Source organism: Bos indicus x Bos taurus, chromosome 22 (genome assembly GCF_003369695.1).
Source record: "Bos indicus x Bos taurus breed Angus x Brahman F1 hybrid chromosome 22, Bos_hybrid_MaternalHap_v2.0, whole genome shotgun sequence".
NCBI classification, from domain to species: domain Eukaryota; kingdom Metazoa; phylum Chordata; class Mammalia; order Artiodactyla; family Bovidae; genus Bos; species Bos indicus x Bos taurus.
Window position 1 is genome coordinate 43,723,501 of NC_040097.1, and position 18,342 is coordinate 43,741,842.

Consider the following 18,342-nt stretch of genomic DNA (forward strand, 5'->3'; position numbering starts at 1 on the left):
GAGTTGACTCATTGGAAAAGACCCTGATGCTGGGAGGGACTGGGGGCAGGAGGAGAAGGGGACGACAGAGGATGAGATGGCTGGATGGCATCACCGACTCGATGGACATGAGTTTGAGTGAACTCCGGGAGTTGGTGACAGACATGGAGGGAGGCCTGGCGTGCTACAGTCCCTGGGGTCTCAAAGAGTCGGACACGACTGAGCAAACTGAACTGAACTGAAGCTGATGGATGTTTGCTAAACTTATTGTGATAATTATTCATATGTAAACCAGATTATGCTGTATGTCTGAAACTTATACAGTGCTATGTGTCAATTATATCTCAATAAAACTGACAGGAAAAAAAATGGGCAAAGGACTTGAATAAATGTTTCTCCAAAGAAGATATGCAAATGGCAAACAAGCATGTGAAGATGTTTAATCGTTAGAGAAATGCAAACCAAACCCACAGTGAATTACCAGTTCATACCCACTAGGATGGCTATAATCAAAAAGTCAGATTAAAAAAAAAAGATAATAACACAAGTGTTGATGAGGATATGAATAAGAACCCTCACACACTTGCTGGTGGGAATGTAAAATGATACTGCCACTTTGGAAAACAATCTAGCAGCTCTTCAAAATGCTGAAGTTGCCACTTGAGCCAGCAATTCCACTCCCACATATATATCCAAGGGAACTGAAAACATGTTATATCCAAGGGAACCGAAAACATGTATCCACACAAAAACTTGTACACAAATATTCACAGCAACAGTATTCCAAATAGCCAAAAGATAGAAACAACCCAAATGTCCGACAGCTGATAAATGGATAAGCACAATGTGGTATATCCGTACAAGGGAATATTATTCCGCCATAAAAAGGGAGAAATATGGACATATGCTACATCATGAATGAACCTTGAAAACATTGTGCTAAGTGAAAGAGGTCAGTCACAAAGACCACAAATTATATGATTCTATTCACACAAGTGGAGACGGAAATGGCGAGCCACTCCTGTTCTTGCCTGGGAAACCCCACGGACAGAGAAGCCTGGCAGGCTACAGTCCACGAGACTGCAAAAGAATCAGAGATGTCTTAGTGACTAAACAACAACAATTTATACAAAATGCCCAGAACGGTCTTACTAGGTAAGACAGTAGGTTAAAGGTTGCTTAGAGGAGGGAGAGGATGGGGATGGTAGGCTTAGGGGGTGACAACCTAAGGGTATAAGCCTTCTTCTTGAGGTGATGTAAATATCTTAAAATCAATTGTGGTAATGGTTACACAACTCTGTAAATATACTAAAAACCACTGAATTGTACACTTTATACATGTGAATTTTGTGGCACATGATTTATATCCCAATAAAGTTGTTACCAAAAGAGGGGGATGAGCAATGTATCTTCTTCTTTCTCTCTCTCAGATCACTCATTCTGAGGTCTTCTCCAACCCAAATCAAGCTTCAGCTGACCCCAGTCCTCACTGAGGTCTTGGGTGCAACTTCATGAGAGACCTCGAGCCAGAACTACCCATCTAAGCTGCTCCCAAATTCCTGTGACTCACAGAAACAGAGATAAGAAATGCGTAAGCCACTGGGTTTGGGAGTAATTTTCTCTGCAGCAATAGATAACTAGTATACCGTTGATGGAAAAAAAAAAAAATACATTGTTGGCATTTGCTTGTATATTTATGCAGTTTCTCAGAAAGGATACTCAAGAAATGGTAAAAGTGTTTGCCCCTGGGAAGAGACCTCTGGGAGGATCCCTGAGGGATGAGAGCAGGGAGGACACATATCTGATTGTATGTCATTTTATCTTTTGAATTTTGTTTCATGTGCAATGTATTAACTTTTCCAAAAGGAAAACAAAAGTCAAAGAATTTGAAACATTTTTTAAAAAGTCAGCAACTGCCTGCTGCTTATAAAGTCTAAACTCCTCAGCGTGGTGTACAAGGCATCCACGGGCAGCCCTTGTCCATCTTCCCAGTCTCCGCGCTCACCTCCCCTCACACCATGTGATTGTGGCGCCTGAAGTGCACCAGGCTTTCCCCTCCTCCACACCTTAAATCATACTGTCTCTTGTGCCTGGTTCCGCTTCTCCTTCCTCCGCATCCTTTAAGACTCATCTCAAACGCTGAACTTTTCTGGAAGACTTCCCTGGCTGTCCTTAATGTGTCAGAAGTGCGTGCCCCCAAGATACCCTTGCGAGATTCAGTCATTTCATGCGTCATCCTACAGTGTGATGATGTGATTTCTTTCCCAAATCTCCCATTGGACTATGAGCAAGGACTCCTTTTTTTTCCCCCTTGGCAATACCATGGGCTTCCCTGGTAGCTTGGATGGTAAAGAATCCGCCTGCAATGCAGGAGACCCCGGTTCAATTCCTAGGTTGGGAAGATCCCCTGAAGAAGGGATAGGCTACCCACTTTAGTATTCTTGGGCTTCCTTGGTGTCTCAGATGGTAAAGAATCTGCCTGCAGTGCTGGAGACCTGGGTTCGATCCCTGGGTTGGGAAGATCCCCTGGAGGAGGGCATTGCAACTCACCCTAGTATTCTTGCCTGGAGAATCCCCATGGACAGAGGAGCCTAGCGGGCTACAGTCCATGGGGTCACAAAGAGTCCGACACGACTGAGGGACTAAGCACAGCACAGCACAGCACAGCACAGCACAAACCACGCAGTATGCAGAACTTTCCTGACCAGAGATGGAACCCGCGCCCCCTGCAGGGGAAGTTCGGAATCTCAACCACTGGACCACATGGGAAATACCTGGGAAAGAGGACTCACTCAGGCTTCCCTGAGCCTAACACACAGAGGAGGCTGTCAGTAAGAGGACTGGTGTGAGAAAGAAAGGAAGGGTGTAGGGAGAGAGGGAACAAAGCAAAAAATGAAAGAAGGGAGGGAGGGAAGGAAGGTGAAAGCAAGAAAGGAAGGAGAGTTGGTGGAGAAAGAAAAGGAGGGAGGGAAAAAGGGTAGGAGGAAAGAAAGTCCCCAAATGTGCACAGCAGTCTCACTGCATACAACAAAGACTCTCTGGATGAAGAAAGCCCCAAACCAGATGTGAAACACAATCCAAGCAAGTGGGGAAGAATGTGGATACATATTCTAAGCTGTAGTGACATTGCTGTTTGTAGTAGAGACCCCTGATGATTCAGGACACACATCTTAGGCTGGAAGATGCTCACCTCTGATCACTACCCAACCCCTGGTGTCACCATCAGTCTCCCCAGCTCCCACTCCATCTCACATGCTCTCTTCTCCATGGTGATTCTAGCACCAGTCAGTACCTTGCACATAGTAGGCTCTCAACACTGAGTAATTGTGGTCAGAATCATCTCCCTTCTGTAGACAGAAGAGTCTCACTTTGTGACCATGAACCTGTCTCTTCTCTCTGGAACTCAGTTTTTTCATCACTACAGTGAGGGTATGGAGCCAGCTGATGAGTAGGACCCTTCCTAGCTAACAGTCCTTGGCTTCTCAAGGCCTCTGATCATCTCAGCAAGTCCAGAGTCTTTCACCTGAGCAGCAAGGACTCCTCACAAGCAGCTCTTCACTCAGACTACGTCACAGAAAGAAGAGTGACCATTCATTGGTTGATCACTGTACGCCAGGAACCACAATCAGCATTTCAGCCCCATGGCTTCATTTCTTTCTTTCCATCACCTCTGAAGTAGGTACAATAAACATCTCCATCTTACAGAAAAGGGAACTGAGAATCGGAGAAGAAACCCCATTTATCCAAGGAACACAACTGGGAGGTGGCAGAGCAGGAATTCTAAGTCCTCCACCACTTCTCCACACTGCCCTGCCTGCTGCCCTGCTGGAAGCAGGCTTCCAGCCAGCAACCTCCCCTTGGCTAACCTCACTCAGCCCACAGGTAAGCACTCAGTACATTGACCTTACTGTTGTAATCTGTGTATTCACATCTTGGGTTCCAGTTCAGAGGTAAAAACAGGTTCTAGATCCATTTAGACTCATATGAAGTTTCAGCTCCTTCCTTCTCTAGATGTCTGACCTTTAGACAAGTCATTTTAACAGATGAAGAGCAAATGACATAATGAATGTGAAAATGGCTAGCACCTCGTAAATGGGAAAGACCAGATAAAGCACAGCAGAGAGATTCTGACAAGCCCTGAAAAGCTGACGCCTCACTCCACAAAGAGCCACCTGAGTCTCCCAGTCTTTCCACTTAGCATTCAGCTCTTCTGGCAAATTCATCCTGTCTTTATTCCCATCCTGAATGTTTCTTTATAAATCCTTCATAAATCCTTGGGCTTTCAAGTTAGACAGACAGGGTTACAATTCTGGCTCGACCGCTTACCCACTGTATGACCTTGGACAAATGACTCTCCTTTCTGAGGCTCAGTGTTCGCACCTATGAAATATTCATTAGGGTACCTACTCCATAGGGAGGTTGTGAGGAGTCAATAATAGTGTGCAAGTAAATGTTTAGCATGTGGTCAAGCATATAATAAAGGCTCAGAAATTGTTAACTGTTTTTTCCTGAATAATAACAGTGGTCATAGCTTTGAACTACCTGCTGATTAAAATCTAAAATTTCTGACCCAGTGCTCAGAGCCTCACAAACTGGAGCTCCATCATTCCTTCCTGGCCTCGTTCCCTGCTGTTCCCCTAAGTGAAGCCCACACTCAAGCCAGATGTGGCTTTCTCCTCTCTGTTTCTCCACCATGATCTTCCCCTCCGTTCAGAATGCTCTCTCAAACCTCACATCTAGCCACACCCAGCCCTATTCAAGCTTCACCTCCCAATAAGCCAGCAGCCTCCTCAACTGCTCTGGGTTTCCACAGCACCTAAGGTTGAGCACATATTAGTGCTCAGACTGTCCAGGGGGAGGTTTCTGTCTGCAATTGTCTAACCTACAGTACCTCTCCTCCAGTGGTCACACTGATTTCCCTGTGTGGGAATTTCTTTCTCCCCTATCAGTTCATGTGTCCCAGGAATGGGCATGTGGCCGAGACCTTAGATAAAGTCTCACTGATTCATGAAGAGGTGGACACTTGACCAAAGCTGAGCCAATCAGAATGAGCCCTGGAACTTTTTCTGCAATCACTGAATAACAAGTGTTCTTTTGTCCACAGGCAGTGCTAAGTTGAAGCAATGTAAATTCAGAGCTGCTGGTAGCCATACTTATCACCTTCAGAAGAGAAGTGAACTTAACAACAAGCCAACATAGAGGAATCAGAAAATGGAGACAGACTTATTTTTTAATGACATTATTTGAGCATCTGGATCCATCCATGCCTGAAGCCAGTGCTCCTGACTATTAATGTATGTGAGCCAAAACCACTACCCTCTTCCAGTTCAGTTCAGTTCAGTTGCTCAGTCATGTCCAACTCTTTGTGACCCCATGGACTGCAGCATGCCAGGCTTCCCTGTCCATCACCAACTCCCGGAGCTTACTCAAACTCATGTCCGTTGAGTCGGTGATGCCATCCAACCATCTCATCCTCTGTTGTCCCCTTCTCCTCCCACCTTCAATCTTTCCCAGCATCAGGGTCTTTTCAAATGAGTCAGTTCTTTGCATCAAGTAGCCAAAGTATTGGAGTTTCAGCTGCAGCATCAGTCCTTCCAATGAATATTCAGGACTGATCTCCTTTAGAATTGACTGGTTGGATCTCCTTGCAGTCCAAGGGACTCTCAAGAGCCTTCTCCAGCACCACAGTTCGAAACCATCAATCCTTTGGCGCTTAGCTTTCTTTATAGTCCAAGTCTCACATCCATACATGACTACTGGAAAAACTATAGCTTTGACTAGACAGATCTTTGTTGACAAAGTAATATCTCTGCTTTTTAATATGCTGTCTAGGTTGGTCATAGTTTTTCTTCCAAGGAACAAGTGTCTTTTAATTTCATGGCTGCAGTTACCATCTGCAGTGACTCTGGAGCCCAAGAAAATAAAGTCTGTCACTGTTTCCATTGTTTCCCCATCTATTTGCCATGAAGCGATGGGATGATCTTAGATTTCTGAATTGAGTTTTAAGCCAACTTTTTCACCCTCCTCTTTCACTTTCATCAAGAGGCTCTTTTGTTCTTTGCTTTCTGCCATAAGGGTGGTGTCATCTGCATATCTACCCCCTTTACCTGATTTTAATTTACTTAAGTCAGCTTGAGTTGGCTTTCTGTCACTTCACTGAGAGAGTGCTGACCAATATAGTGATTCAGCTAGACGGTAAGCTTCCTGTGAGCAGAGATTGTGCTATTCGACCTAGGAGCCTTGAGGTCAGAGTTGATCTCAGTGTTGCAGCACCTAGCAGAAGGATGTTCACTGAGCAGGTGAGAAATACAGAAGGGAATAAATATCTCTTTGTATTTTCCCAATGGTCCAGTGCTCTGCACTCAGAAGACTCTAAAATATTTAAGTAAAGGGACTTCCCTGGCAGTCTAGTGGTTAAGACTCTATGTTCTCAATGCAGGGGGTAGGGGTTTTATCTTTAGGAGGGGAACTAATACCCAACATGCTTCATAATGCAGCCAAAAACAAAAACAAACAAACAACCTGAGTAAATGTTCACTTGAACAAAAACTATACAACAGGCATTCTAATTTTTTTTTTTTTTTTTGCTGCATGGCATGCAGGATCTTAGTTCCCCAACCAGGGATTGAACCCATGTTGCTTGCAGTAGAAGCACAGAGTCTTAACCACTGGACTGCCAGAGAAGGCTCTCTACTTCTTATGTGATACAAACAAGGTCCTCTTCTTCTCTGCAGTTTCTCTGAGGATGACTGATTTCTCCCTTTCTAAGTAGAATGATCTTAGTGAAAGAGGTATTCTAGGAACCCCACATGGCTGAAAGACATATTTTAAATCCACTAATCTCACTGATTAGTCCCCCATTGTACAGATGAGGAAACTGAGATTTAAGCTAAAAATGGTTGCTTAACATTGCATGGTGAGTCACAGGCAGAATTAGCTAAGATACACACACACATCCCAGCACAATGCCATGACTAGTAGTCCAGTGCTCCAGCCCCTGCCCTTTATTAAGCAGAGTGAATCAATCACTTGCCCAGAGCTCAGAAATCTCTAAGTCAGATAGAATGAACTGCTCAACTCTGATAACCACCTTTGGAGTGGGGCAGTAAGACAAGGGAAAGAGCACTGGGCCAGGAGTCAAGCCTAGTTTACTCTATTACCGGCTGTGTGACCTTCACTTCTCCAGGCTCAGTTTCCTCTAAGACAGGAGTGGAAGAAGGCAGGGTTCAAAGAAGCTGATTTCTCAGATCCCTGAAATTCTATATTTACATGGGGTTGTTGGATAGTTCATCAAATCCCCAAGATTAAACCCACATGGATTACAGAGAATTGGAAGAGCAATAGGTCAACAACCCATCTGCAGACTACAAATTAAGGTTCAGGAAATGGGAGTTCCAGCTGAGTTTATATTCTTTCTGGCTCACCTTATAAGAGTAGAATGGAAATCACTTTCTGGGAATTGACAGATACCCCCACACACATCCTACAATTCTCCTTTCTCATTTTCCCCAGAATCTTAAAAGACCTCTGTCTAAGTTGATTGTAGTGAGATGGACTTGAAACAAGCCCACCAGAATGTCCATACTGAATAAATGCTGACTTCTGCAAGGCAGTCCTTTTGAGAGCTTGATTAGTTCTTCCAATGAGCCCATAATTCCTCCAAGCATTTGTAACAGTCCTCCTGAGCAAGCAAACCAGTCTCCTGATTTTGCTTTCACACCTTGACCTTCATCTCCAGTGACCATTCTCAATTTGATCACCTCCTGTGTTTTCTACACTTGGCCATTTCCAAAAACCAGAGACCTCCTTGAAAAGATGGTAGTTTTCCCTCCATGACAATGTTCAAGAGCATATGCCTCACAATCCAAAGACAATTCCTTACAGTGTTTTAAGCAGTGGAATCATCAGCAAGTGACAGAACACCTACAGGAGGTCTCTTTTGAAGGGGCTGACACTTGTTGAATATCCTGAGATACTTATTTTTAAAAACCATCTTAGCTGCATAAGCATCACATTTTCCCTTTTCTTTCTCAACCCTGGAATGCTCTAAGCTTTTTCCTTCACCAAATCTTCATCTGTCTTCCTTCTCCATATCCCTGCCATATCCTGGCCCCATTTTCCCCAGCCAAACTCTCTTCCCTGCCTGCAATGAGGCAAATACCCAAGCTGCTGAATCTTCAAAATCTGTCTTCGATTGAAAGGTAGGCAGGGATGGGGGGAGGGAGTCTCTAATGGATCCTGGAAAACTGTCTCAGCAGTTCCTACTCCCAAAAAGGCCCTTCTCTGGTCTTTAGGGCAAGGTGTCTGTCTGAGCCAAACATTTCAGAGAGTCCCCAGAGACTCATTCTCACTAGGCATGGCACCAGAACCCTTTCTGCCTTTGGGGTAGGGGGTGCTGGAGACTTGCCCCCCAGAGACCCATGTTTCCAGGTGTTGTCAACCACCCACATTTCAAACACTAGATAGACACAATAGACAGCCTTCTCCAACCCCCCTCATCTTTTCGCAGCACTTCATAGTTTACAAAATACTTTTTCATGCATATTTGGAATCTTCTCCACTGTTTTACAGATGAGAAAACAGAGCCTCAGAGAAGTAAAGTGAAACATCGAAGTTGATAATATAAGCAAGTTAAAGGTCAAAGTCAGAGCTCTTGATTCCCCATCTCATGCTTTTTTTCAGTGCAACAGAAATCGCTCACATATAGAGTAACTCCTCTTTCAGACAATTATTTCCCCTAAGACAGCCAAAAGAGACTCTCAGAGACCCTCAGAAACTCAGACAAAATGCTTAACACATCAATAAACGCAATCTTCCCACTTCCAAGCACACAAACCTATAGACTCAGCTCTAAGCCTCTGCCCTCTGCCCCAATGTGTCTCTCTCATAGAATCCCCTCCCCTGTGGCTACTGAGAGTCAGTGAAGGAGGTGTGTCTTTAGACAGAGGAGCAGAATCTCTCTCTGACTCCTTCAAAAAGGGGTCTCGGAAGAAAAGAGCCCCGTCCTCGGCGTCTGTTCCAGGGGTCCCGCCCCCGCCCCTCCCCTACCTGCCAAGAGCTGCATCCAGGCGCAGATCTTGTAGACCGTGGCCGTGTTGCAGAAGAAGAAAAGCGCAAAGCAGGTGATGCAGCCGAGGATCAGCACCATGGAGAGCAGCACGAAGAAGGCGGCCGCCTTGAAGGCGCCGGACGGGATGGTGCTGAAGTCGGTGAACGAGCCGCGGCAGGTGAGCTCACGGCCCGCCAGCCCGCTGCCCACACAGTAGTGGAAGAGGCCGAAGTAGCCAGGTTTTGGGGTGCTCACGCTGTCGCCCACCCAGTAGGGCTGTATGAAGACCACCACGTTGATGATGGCGAAGCAGATGGTGAAGATGGCCCATAGCACGCCGATGGCCCGCGAGTTCCGCATGTAGTGCTCGTGGTAGAGCTTGGAGGCCTCCTGCGAGGGCAGCATGGTGCCCGGGGGCGGAGCCGGCGGCGGCGGCGGCTGGCGGGGGCCGCCGGCCCGGGACCGACCGCCGGGCTGCCGGGCGGGAGCTGGGGACGCACGCGAGAAGCGGCCCTGAGCCAAGGTACCCGCGAGGGCGGGGCTTGAGGCGGAGCTGAGTGGACCCGGGGGCTGGTTTGAAGGAGCTAGGAGGGGGTCAGGAGAGTACTGGGGAGGTGTCGGGGTAGGGGCAGACTGGCAAAGATCTCCAATTCGGGGACCTAGGAAGAGGCCATGTGAAAGTTGGGGGGCTGGGATGAGGGGGCTGGAATGAGAATATGGGAGCTGGGGGGAGTGCTAGAAAGTGGTTATGGTGGAGTTGGGGAGGGGGCTTGGGGACTAGTATTGGCGGAGTAAGAGGGGATCGTGGGGAGATGGAATGGAGGCTGTGGTCCGGTACTGAAGAATTGGCTGAGGGGTTTTACAGGGAGGTCGGAAGGGAATTTGGGGGTTGGTATTAGGGGTAAAAGGAGGTCTGGTATTGGGTGTCTAAAAGGGGTCTGTGGAGAGGGAGGTGGGCGCTTCCATGAGAGGATAAGAAAGGGATATACGGGGCAAGTACTAGGGGACTGGGAAGGTGATATGGGGGCTGGGACAGGGAGGGCGAAGTGCAAGAACCAGGATGAGGCTAGAGGAACATCGGGGGACCGGGACTGCAGGGTCTGAACACGGGGCGGGGGGTTGGGAGGGTCCCTCAGAAGACAGGGCTGGATGGAGGCTGAGGGGAGCCTAGGTTTGGCGCGCCAGGGCTAGGGAGAGAGGTTTTCCAGGCCAAGGGGACGACGGACCGGGGCCGGCGGGCAGCCCGGGCCGCGAGTTAGTGGGCAAGGGGCAGGGGGCCGTCGCCGGGGCGCGGGGGAGCGGCCGGGCCCCAGTAGGGCCGGGAGTGGGGGGTGGGGGGCGGCTACCCCGCGCCCAGGCCGGACGCGCGCGGAGGCTGCGGCCGGGGGAGGGGGTGCGGGGAGACCAACCTGGGCCCGGTCCGGAGCGGTGGGTCCGGGACTGGCACGGCCTAGGCGCCGCGGCTCTGCGCTCCCAGAGGCGGCTTGCCGGGCCCAGGCGGCGGCCTCTGCGCGGCCTCCATCTTGCTCGGGTTCTCCCCGGGGCGCGCTCCCGCGCCGAGGCGCGAGCTCTCGTGCACCGGCGCGGCCCGACGGAGGCGCGTTCCTGCAGCCGGCGTGCGGGGCGGAGCGGAGCGGAACAGGAAAGGGGAGCTCCGTGTTCTGGCAGTCCAGTCAGGGAGCTGGGTAGGCACGGTCCGGGGGGTCCCCAAGCCCTAGCAGTAAGCCTCCTCCACAGTAAGGCCTTCTAATTTGGGGGACCCCGTTTTCCCAGCCCGAGCTGTGGGTTTGCGGGGCCCACGCAAAGCCCATGGGAACGGGGGAGGGTCCGAGCAGGGTATTAGTTGATAAGAGTTTGAACTGACCCCTGGCTCCCAAGTTAACTCAGGTAAAGCCTATCCCAGTGCCTCGAGTTGCACCGTTACACTCCCAGTCCTTTGGGTCTTGGAGGCGTTGAAAGTTCCCAGAGGCTCCTAGGAAACCGCCAACACCTCTGGGAGAGGGAACCCCCTAGCAAAACTGTTAACAGCCACTTCCGCGGTGGGGATTCGTTGGCCGCCAGTGCATTAGGAGTTAGGCCTGGAGAGCAGGACCCAGGGTGAGTATGGGAACAGGAGACAAGGAGGCTGGGGACGTGTGGTTTGTCTTCCTTCACTTTCCCGGTGCCTGGCATGAAGTGGATACATCATGAGCGTGTAGTATGTTAAAGGACAAAGCATCCAAGTCCAGACTCACTGAGAACACGAGGGGGCGTACCAGGGGGGCCAGTGCAGGTCATTTCTTCCCCGCTGTGAAATAGCTTTTGGTTTAGGTTCTGCCAAGGTGGTCTAAGTTGGCATCCAGAAAACTCGCTACTACTTACTGTCTCCCTGATCTTGCACTTGCTCTTTGAACCTCTGTTTCCCCATCTGTAAAGTGGGCAGATTAAGCCCCACTTGACAGGTATTGAGGGGTAGTGAAAATAATGTTAGTACGACCCAAGGACTGGACTATACACAGGGATCAGTCTGATGAAATTAAGGACTATCTACAAAGAAAATACTAATAATCATGTGAGGTTGCCACCTGTCTTTTTTCCCATGGGGAGAGGGAGTGGGTTTTTGTGGGGTTTTTGGTTGTTTGTGTTTTTGGTTTTGGGTTTTTTTTTTTGTTTTTTTTTTGCTGAGACGATGTACTTCTTGCTTTCTTGGTATTAAATATATATATATCTTTTTTAAAGAACTGGTGTTGATAGTTAATGGGATTTTTTTTCCTTCAATGTCCAAATTTGGCAAAATAATAGATAGGCCATGTTGTTTCCAAATTAAACAAAAAAAATTATGTGCAGTCCTCCACAATTTGAGGACCACAGACCCACATGAAATCATTTCACCTGAGACAGTTTGCTCAGTCAGTTTGGTTTCCCCTTCCGTTAGTTCTTTGAAGAGGCATCCAGACTGTCTCCTGAGAACCCTAAGATCCCGGAAGCATTGAACTGGAAGGGGTTGTGGAGAGAGCCTCATTCCATACCTTCTCCCACTTGACAGATGGAGAACAGAGGCCAAGAGGAGGATTGACTTATACGAAAAGGTGAGTCCTTACTGATCAGTACAATTAAACTGATCAACCTGATTCATTACTTTTTTTTACCTACCCAATAAATATGTGAGAGGCTCCTGCAACGTGCCAGCACAGCACTGTGCTGTGCCCTGGGGAGAAGATCAGGTAAAACAGATGTGGTCGCTGCCATCCTGAAGCATACAGCTTCATGAGGAGATAGAAGGTGCCGGGAGGAGCAGGGAGGGAAGTCATCCTCATAGGGCACCTTGAAGTCTTCTGTGGGTTCTCCTGGTATGGGTACTGTTCTGAACATAAGTTACTGGAGCCAGAAGCTCCATCTTTTCTCCTTATCCTGCCATGAATTATTGCCTTTTTTTTTTTTGCCTATCCTGCTGAGGCAAGTTAGGCACTCCAGCGGGGAGGTGGAGGGGAGGGGGGAATCACAGAAGTCCACTTACTATTCTCTTTCCAGGCAAGAACTGAGAGTTCTTGCTAAGATAGGGTCGTTTCCAGCCAGTACCCTAGCAAAGGAAGATTTGTGACTTGCTAGATACCCGTATGCCTAAAGTAAATATTCAGTTACAATGAACAGTTATTGAGCACTTAAAACATTTTAGCTCTCCTGATTTTTGCTTTAAAAATATTGCCTCATTTAATCTTCACAATAACCCTATGGGATCATGTTATTGGCTGAATTGTATCCCTCCTCCCTGCCCCCAAATTCATATGTTCAGGTCCTAACTTCCAGTATCTCAGAAGGTGGCTATTTGGAAATATGGCCTTTAAAGAGGTGGTTAGGGTAAAGTGAGGTGATATGAGTGGGCTCTAATCCAGTATCACAAGTGTCCCTATGAAAAGAGGAATTGAGGACAGAGACTAGATGATGACCATGGGAACACAGAAAGAAAGCAGCTATCTTCTGAGGGGCTTCAGAAGAAACCAGACTTGCTGACACCTTGATCATGGACTTCTAGCCTCCAGAACTGTGAGAAGATGCATTTCTGTTGTTTAAGCCACCCAGCTTGTAGTATTTTATAATGGCAGCCCTAGGAAACTAATACAAATAGGTACTATCTTACAGATGAGGACAGTGAGGTATGCCTGTATTACAGATGAGGACAGAGAAGTTAAATTACTTCCCCAAAGTCACACCTCTAGCAAGTGAAACAGCTGGGATTTATGTCGCACCCACATTCTTAATTACTGTGCCCTATAGATAATTCTGTAGAGCGAGTTAAATTCTTCTCAACCACCCGGGGTTTCCTTTTTATTTCCATATCATTTGTTTACTGACATCAGACCATCTGGATTCAAGTCTCAGTTTTTCATCCCTTGGATCATAGGCTGTAAGGATGCAACCTTTAGGCTGTATATGGTCGTGTTCACAGTTTCATGACAAAACCCAAGAGGATAAGCCAATGTGTCCTCAGAGAGAGAGAGAGGTTCTTAATACTTTTAAGTTAAGTGAGTGAAAGTTGCTCAGTCGTGTTTGACTCTTTGCAACCCCATGGACTATACAGTCCCTGGAATTCTCCAGGCTAAAATACTGGTGTGGGTAGCCTTTCCCTTCCCCAGGGGATCTTCCCAACCTAGGGATGGAACCCAGGTCTCCCACATTGCAGATGGAGTCTTTACCAGCTGAGCCACAAGGGAAGCCCCAGTACTTTTAAGAGCCTATGGCAAAAGTTATGCCTGTCTTTCCATGGTTTTCTTGAATCCCTCTCTTTTCTTTACAATAGTCTGAATTTGGGTGCAGGGAGGAGGGATACAGTTCAGCCGATAACACAATCTCATAGGGTTATTGTGAAGATTAACTGAGGCAACATATTTAAAGCAATGATTAGGGGAGCTAGAATGTCTAATGTCTCTGAAAGAGTCAAAGTAAAGGCCCTCTCTTTCTCTTTCCTCCCTCAAACTCTCACATTAAATCTTGCTCTTTGACTAGAGAAATCATTCATTACTTCAGCCACTCAGCCAATAGGTATCAGTGGCACCTTTTATTTGACAGGATCTTTGCTAGGCAGTGGGGACACAAAGATGAGGAAGACCCAGTCCCTGCCCTGAAAGAACTCTCTATCTTGTCTCTCCTAGGAAGCAGATGGAGTAGAATAAGCATGACAGAAGTTCACTCAGAGATTTTCAGAGCCATGTGCAGGGGCTCACTGGAGCTGGAGTCTTGAATGAGTCACTTCAACTTTTGGAATCTCAGTGGTTTCATGAATGATTAAATAATGTGCTTTATACTTGAAGCAAGCTAGAAGTGTAAAGAATTGTTCATTCAATTATAAAATGCTTTCATAGCTGTACTGTGTCTCTCCTAGGAAGTACGTGTTTTCTTCAGGACTCTTGGGTTGCAAATGACAGAGACCCAGTAAAAACTGGCATAAGCAGGAATAGGTTCCAGCATAATCCAGCAGTTCATGTGATGGGAATCATATCTCCCCATGAACCCTGCTTTCCCTTCTGTGGTTAGGTCCATGCCCAGGCAAGATATTCCTAAGCCATGGCAAGATATGTCCGTTGTCTTTGTGATCAGAGAATATGGTCTCTGTGAAACTCAGACTTTGGAATTTGTGGAAGATCCATTTGAGGCCTAGTACATGGTTCATTTTCATAAATGTGCTTGCAAAGAATGTGATTTCCTTGTTAATGGAAGGAAGTTCTTTCTATGTCTGTTAGCTCAAGCCTATTAATTGCATTGTTCACATTTTCTAGATCATTACTCTTTTTTTTCCTGTCTACTTGATCCATTCATTTCTAGAAAAATATGTTACGATTGACTATGAAGGGAGATGAGAAAATTTTATGGATTGATGGTAATGTTCTGTGTCTTACCTGGAGTTTAGCTTACACAGATATATACATTTGTCAAAATTCAGCAAACATGCACTTAAGATTTGTGTGTTTCATTGGATATAAAATTCATTACAAATGAAAAAATTGCAATCAGATAATCAACCTTACTTAATGAAGTCTTTGAAAAGTGACTGAATTTACTTTGAAGTGCATACAAAATAAGATGGTGTAATAAATGGATAGAAAGGTGCAGAGGTTGATATGTGAAGAAGCAAATGCAGAGTAAAAGTGTTATTGGTAGAACTAGACGGTAAGTATTTGGATGTATGCTCTAAGATTCTTCTAGCTTGTGGTACATTTGAAATTTTTCATTAAAAAATATTGAGGAGGAAAATCTGCCATTATGATTGATTTGCCAATTTCTCTTTCTGAGTCTATTGATTTTTTTGCGATATGTATTGAGACTAAGTTATTAGATGCATAATAGCTTTCTTTTGACCAGTATTTTCCTTCTGTCTATTCTTTTATCTTTAGTCTTTCTGTCATCATGTTTTTGGAGTGTCTTTTGTAAAAATCGAAAAGCTTCATAAAAAAATCCAATATGAAAGCCTCTGCCTCATAATAGGTAAACATTGATCTGTTTACATTTATCATGATTATTGATCAATTTGAACTTATTTCTACCATCTAATTTTGTGTTTTATCTTTACTATGCTTTTTCTATGTATTTTTTTCTCCTTCCAAGCCTTCTATTTTTTTTTCAAGGTTTTTTCAACCATTTTTATTTTAATGGTTTCATTTTCTTTTTTCTTGGTTTTGCTTCTTCTGGTTTGGAAGATCTGTAATTCTTACTTTTGTGAGACGTTTCTCAAGAGAATCCTCTTGGTTTTCAATACCAGAACATCACAGAGATTTCTTATCTCTCAACACAATATTTTCTGGCCAATATTTAGATAAGAAAATTTTAAATTTACATCCCTAAAATTCATCACACTGTTTTAAACAAAACTCAGTGTAGGAAATAGCTTAAGCTATATTCAAACCACTATTGATACAATATCAGAATTAAGTGTTCTTTGTAAATTGTGCCTCCACACCCACAAAAAGAATGTGTATCTCAAGATATCTTTGGTGCGGAGAGAGAAATCAGTGTATCAAGTTATTGCACACGAGATTGTTGAAGCTGTTTGCTACCAGCAGTAGCGTTTGGTGGTTAGGAAGCAGAGTTTTTCATTTTGCTTTTTGTGTGTAGTAAAATATACATAACAAAGCTTATTCTTTCAATGATTTTTAAGTGTTCACTCAGTGGCATCAAGTACATTGTGCAACCATCAATGCTTCCATTTCTAGAACTTTTTAATCATCTCAAACTCTGTATCTATTAAACAATAACTCCTTATTTCCTCTGTGTCCCCCAGCCCCTGGTAACCTCTGTTCTACTTTCTGTCTGTTAATTGGCCTATTCTAAGTACCTTGCCTGGAAAATCCCATGATCGGAGGGGCCTGGTAGGCCGCAGTCCATGGGGTCGCTAAGAGTCGGACACGACTGAGCGACTTCACTTTCACTTTTCACTTTCATGCATTGGAGAAGGAAATGGCAACCCACTCCAGTGTTCTTGCCTGGAGAATCCCAGGGACGGGGGAGCCTGGTGGGCTGCCGTCTATGGGGTCACACAGAGTCGGACACGACTAAAGTGATGCAGCAGCAGCAGCAAATATCTTATCTAAGTGAAATCATACAATATTTGTCCTTTTGTATCTGACTTATTTCTCTTAGCATAAGGTTTCCAAGGTTCATCCATGTCGAAGTTGTATTCTTTTCTAAGGTTACTGTTTCATTGTATTCTATTTCTAAGGTTACTATATTATCCATTTATCAGTTGATGGGCATTTGTATTGTTTCCACCTTTGGACTATTGGGAATAATGCTGCTGTGAACACTGGTTTTTAAATATCCATTTGAGTCTCTGCTTTCAATTCTTTTGGCTGTATACCTATTAGTGAAATTGCTAGATCATATGGTAATCCTATGTTTATCTTCTTGAGAACCCACCAAACTGTTTCCACAGCAGCTGCACCATTTTACATTCCAAGCAGCAATGCCAAGTGTTCTGATTTCTCCACATCCTTGCCAACACTTGTTATTTTCTGTTTTGTTTTGTTTTATTATAATTTTCATCCTACTTGGTATGAAGTGGTATCTCATTGTGGTTTTAATTTGCATTTCTCTAATGACTAGAGATGTTAAACATCTTTTCATGTGCTTATTGATGGTTCATACATCTTCTCTGGAGAAATATCTATTCACATTCTTTCCTCATTTTTGGACTGGGATGATTGTTTGTTGTTGAGTTGTAGGAGTTCTTTATGTTCTCCGAATATGAATCTCTTATCAGATATATGATTTGTAAATATTTTCTCCCATTCAGTGGTTTGTCTTTGCACTCTCTGGATAGTATCCTTTGATACACAAATGTTTTAAATTTCAATGAAGTCTGATTTATCATTTTTTTTTTCTTTTATTGCCTGTGCTTTTGTGTTATATCCAAGAAATCATTAACAAATACAATGATGTGAAGCTTTTTCACTGTGTTTTTCCTAACGGTTTTATAGTTTTAGCTCATATGTTTAGATCTTTGATCTATTTGAATTAGTTTTTGTGTATGGCGTAAGGTAAGGGTCAAACTTCCTTGTTTCGCATGTAACTTATTCAGTTGTCCCAGCATCATTTATTGAAAAGACTGTCCTTTCCCCCATTGAGTGGTTTTGGCACCCTTGTTGAAAATCAGTTAGCCTGTATGTGAGGCTTTAATTCTAGACTTTCTAGTCTTTAGTCAATTCTATTCATCTGTATGTCTATCCTTATGGTAGTACTATGCTGTTTGAAGGAAATAGCGGTTTTAATCATATAAAATCTTAATACAATAGACTGTTGCTTATGTACAGGTGTTTCACTATATTTTATTTATGTTTTAGGAAATTGTTTGGGTTTGGTGGAGACACATCATGCATTATAATTTTTCCCAGTTAAAATAATGGGAACCACACTCCCTTCTGCTCTGTGCTTCCACATAGAACGTCTGATTTCTGACACAGATTACTAATGTTAAGCAAGAGATTCTTGTATTTTATTTCTGTCCTTTATTTGTAAACAGAAATACTTAACATGATATCTAAAGTAAATTAAGATTTTTATACTCCTTCTGTGCCAAAATGGATATTAGAATATTTTAGCTTAGAATCGTATTCTTCCATCTTTGTTGTTGTTGTCTGTATATTTTTAGTCCCATCTTCAGTTCCATTCAGTCGCTCAGTTGTGTCTGACTCTGCGACCCCATGAACTGCAGCACACCAGGCCTCCATGTCGATCACCAACTCCCGGAGTTGACCCAAACTCATGTCCATTGAGTCAGTGATGCCATCCAACCATCTCATCCTCTGTCATTCCCTTCTCCTCCCGCCTTCAATCTTTCCCAGCAT

The 18,342-nt window shown here is 44.8% G+C and overlaps 1 protein-coding gene and 1 long non-coding RNA gene across 2 annotated transcripts in view; one reads left to right on the top strand and one right to left on the bottom strand.

Annotated features, from left to right (window-relative positions):
• The window catches only part of LHFPL4 (LHFPL tetraspan subfamily member 4), a 31,543-nt gene extending 20,982 nt beyond the window's left edge, over window positions 1-10,561 (bottom strand). The window contains exons 1-2 of the mRNA XM_027522621.1: window positions 10,438-10,561; window positions 9,028-9,516 (exon numbers count right to left, since the gene is read on the bottom strand). Of these exons, the coding sequence (XP_027378422.1) occupies window positions 9,028-9,433 (406 nt within the window). The 5' untranslated portion in view covers window positions 9,434-9,516; window positions 10,438-10,561. The remainder of the gene's footprint in view (window positions 1-9,027; window positions 9,517-10,437) is intronic.
• Window positions 10,562-10,641: 80 nt separating this feature from the next.
• Window positions 10,642-14,782, top strand: LOC113880438. The gene is made up of 3 exons (XR_003507746.1): window positions 10,642-11,125; window positions 11,943-12,096; window positions 14,158-14,782. It is a non-coding gene; the product is annotated as an uncharacterized LOC113880438 (long non-coding RNA).
• Window positions 14,783-18,342: the final 3,560 nt, after the last annotated feature.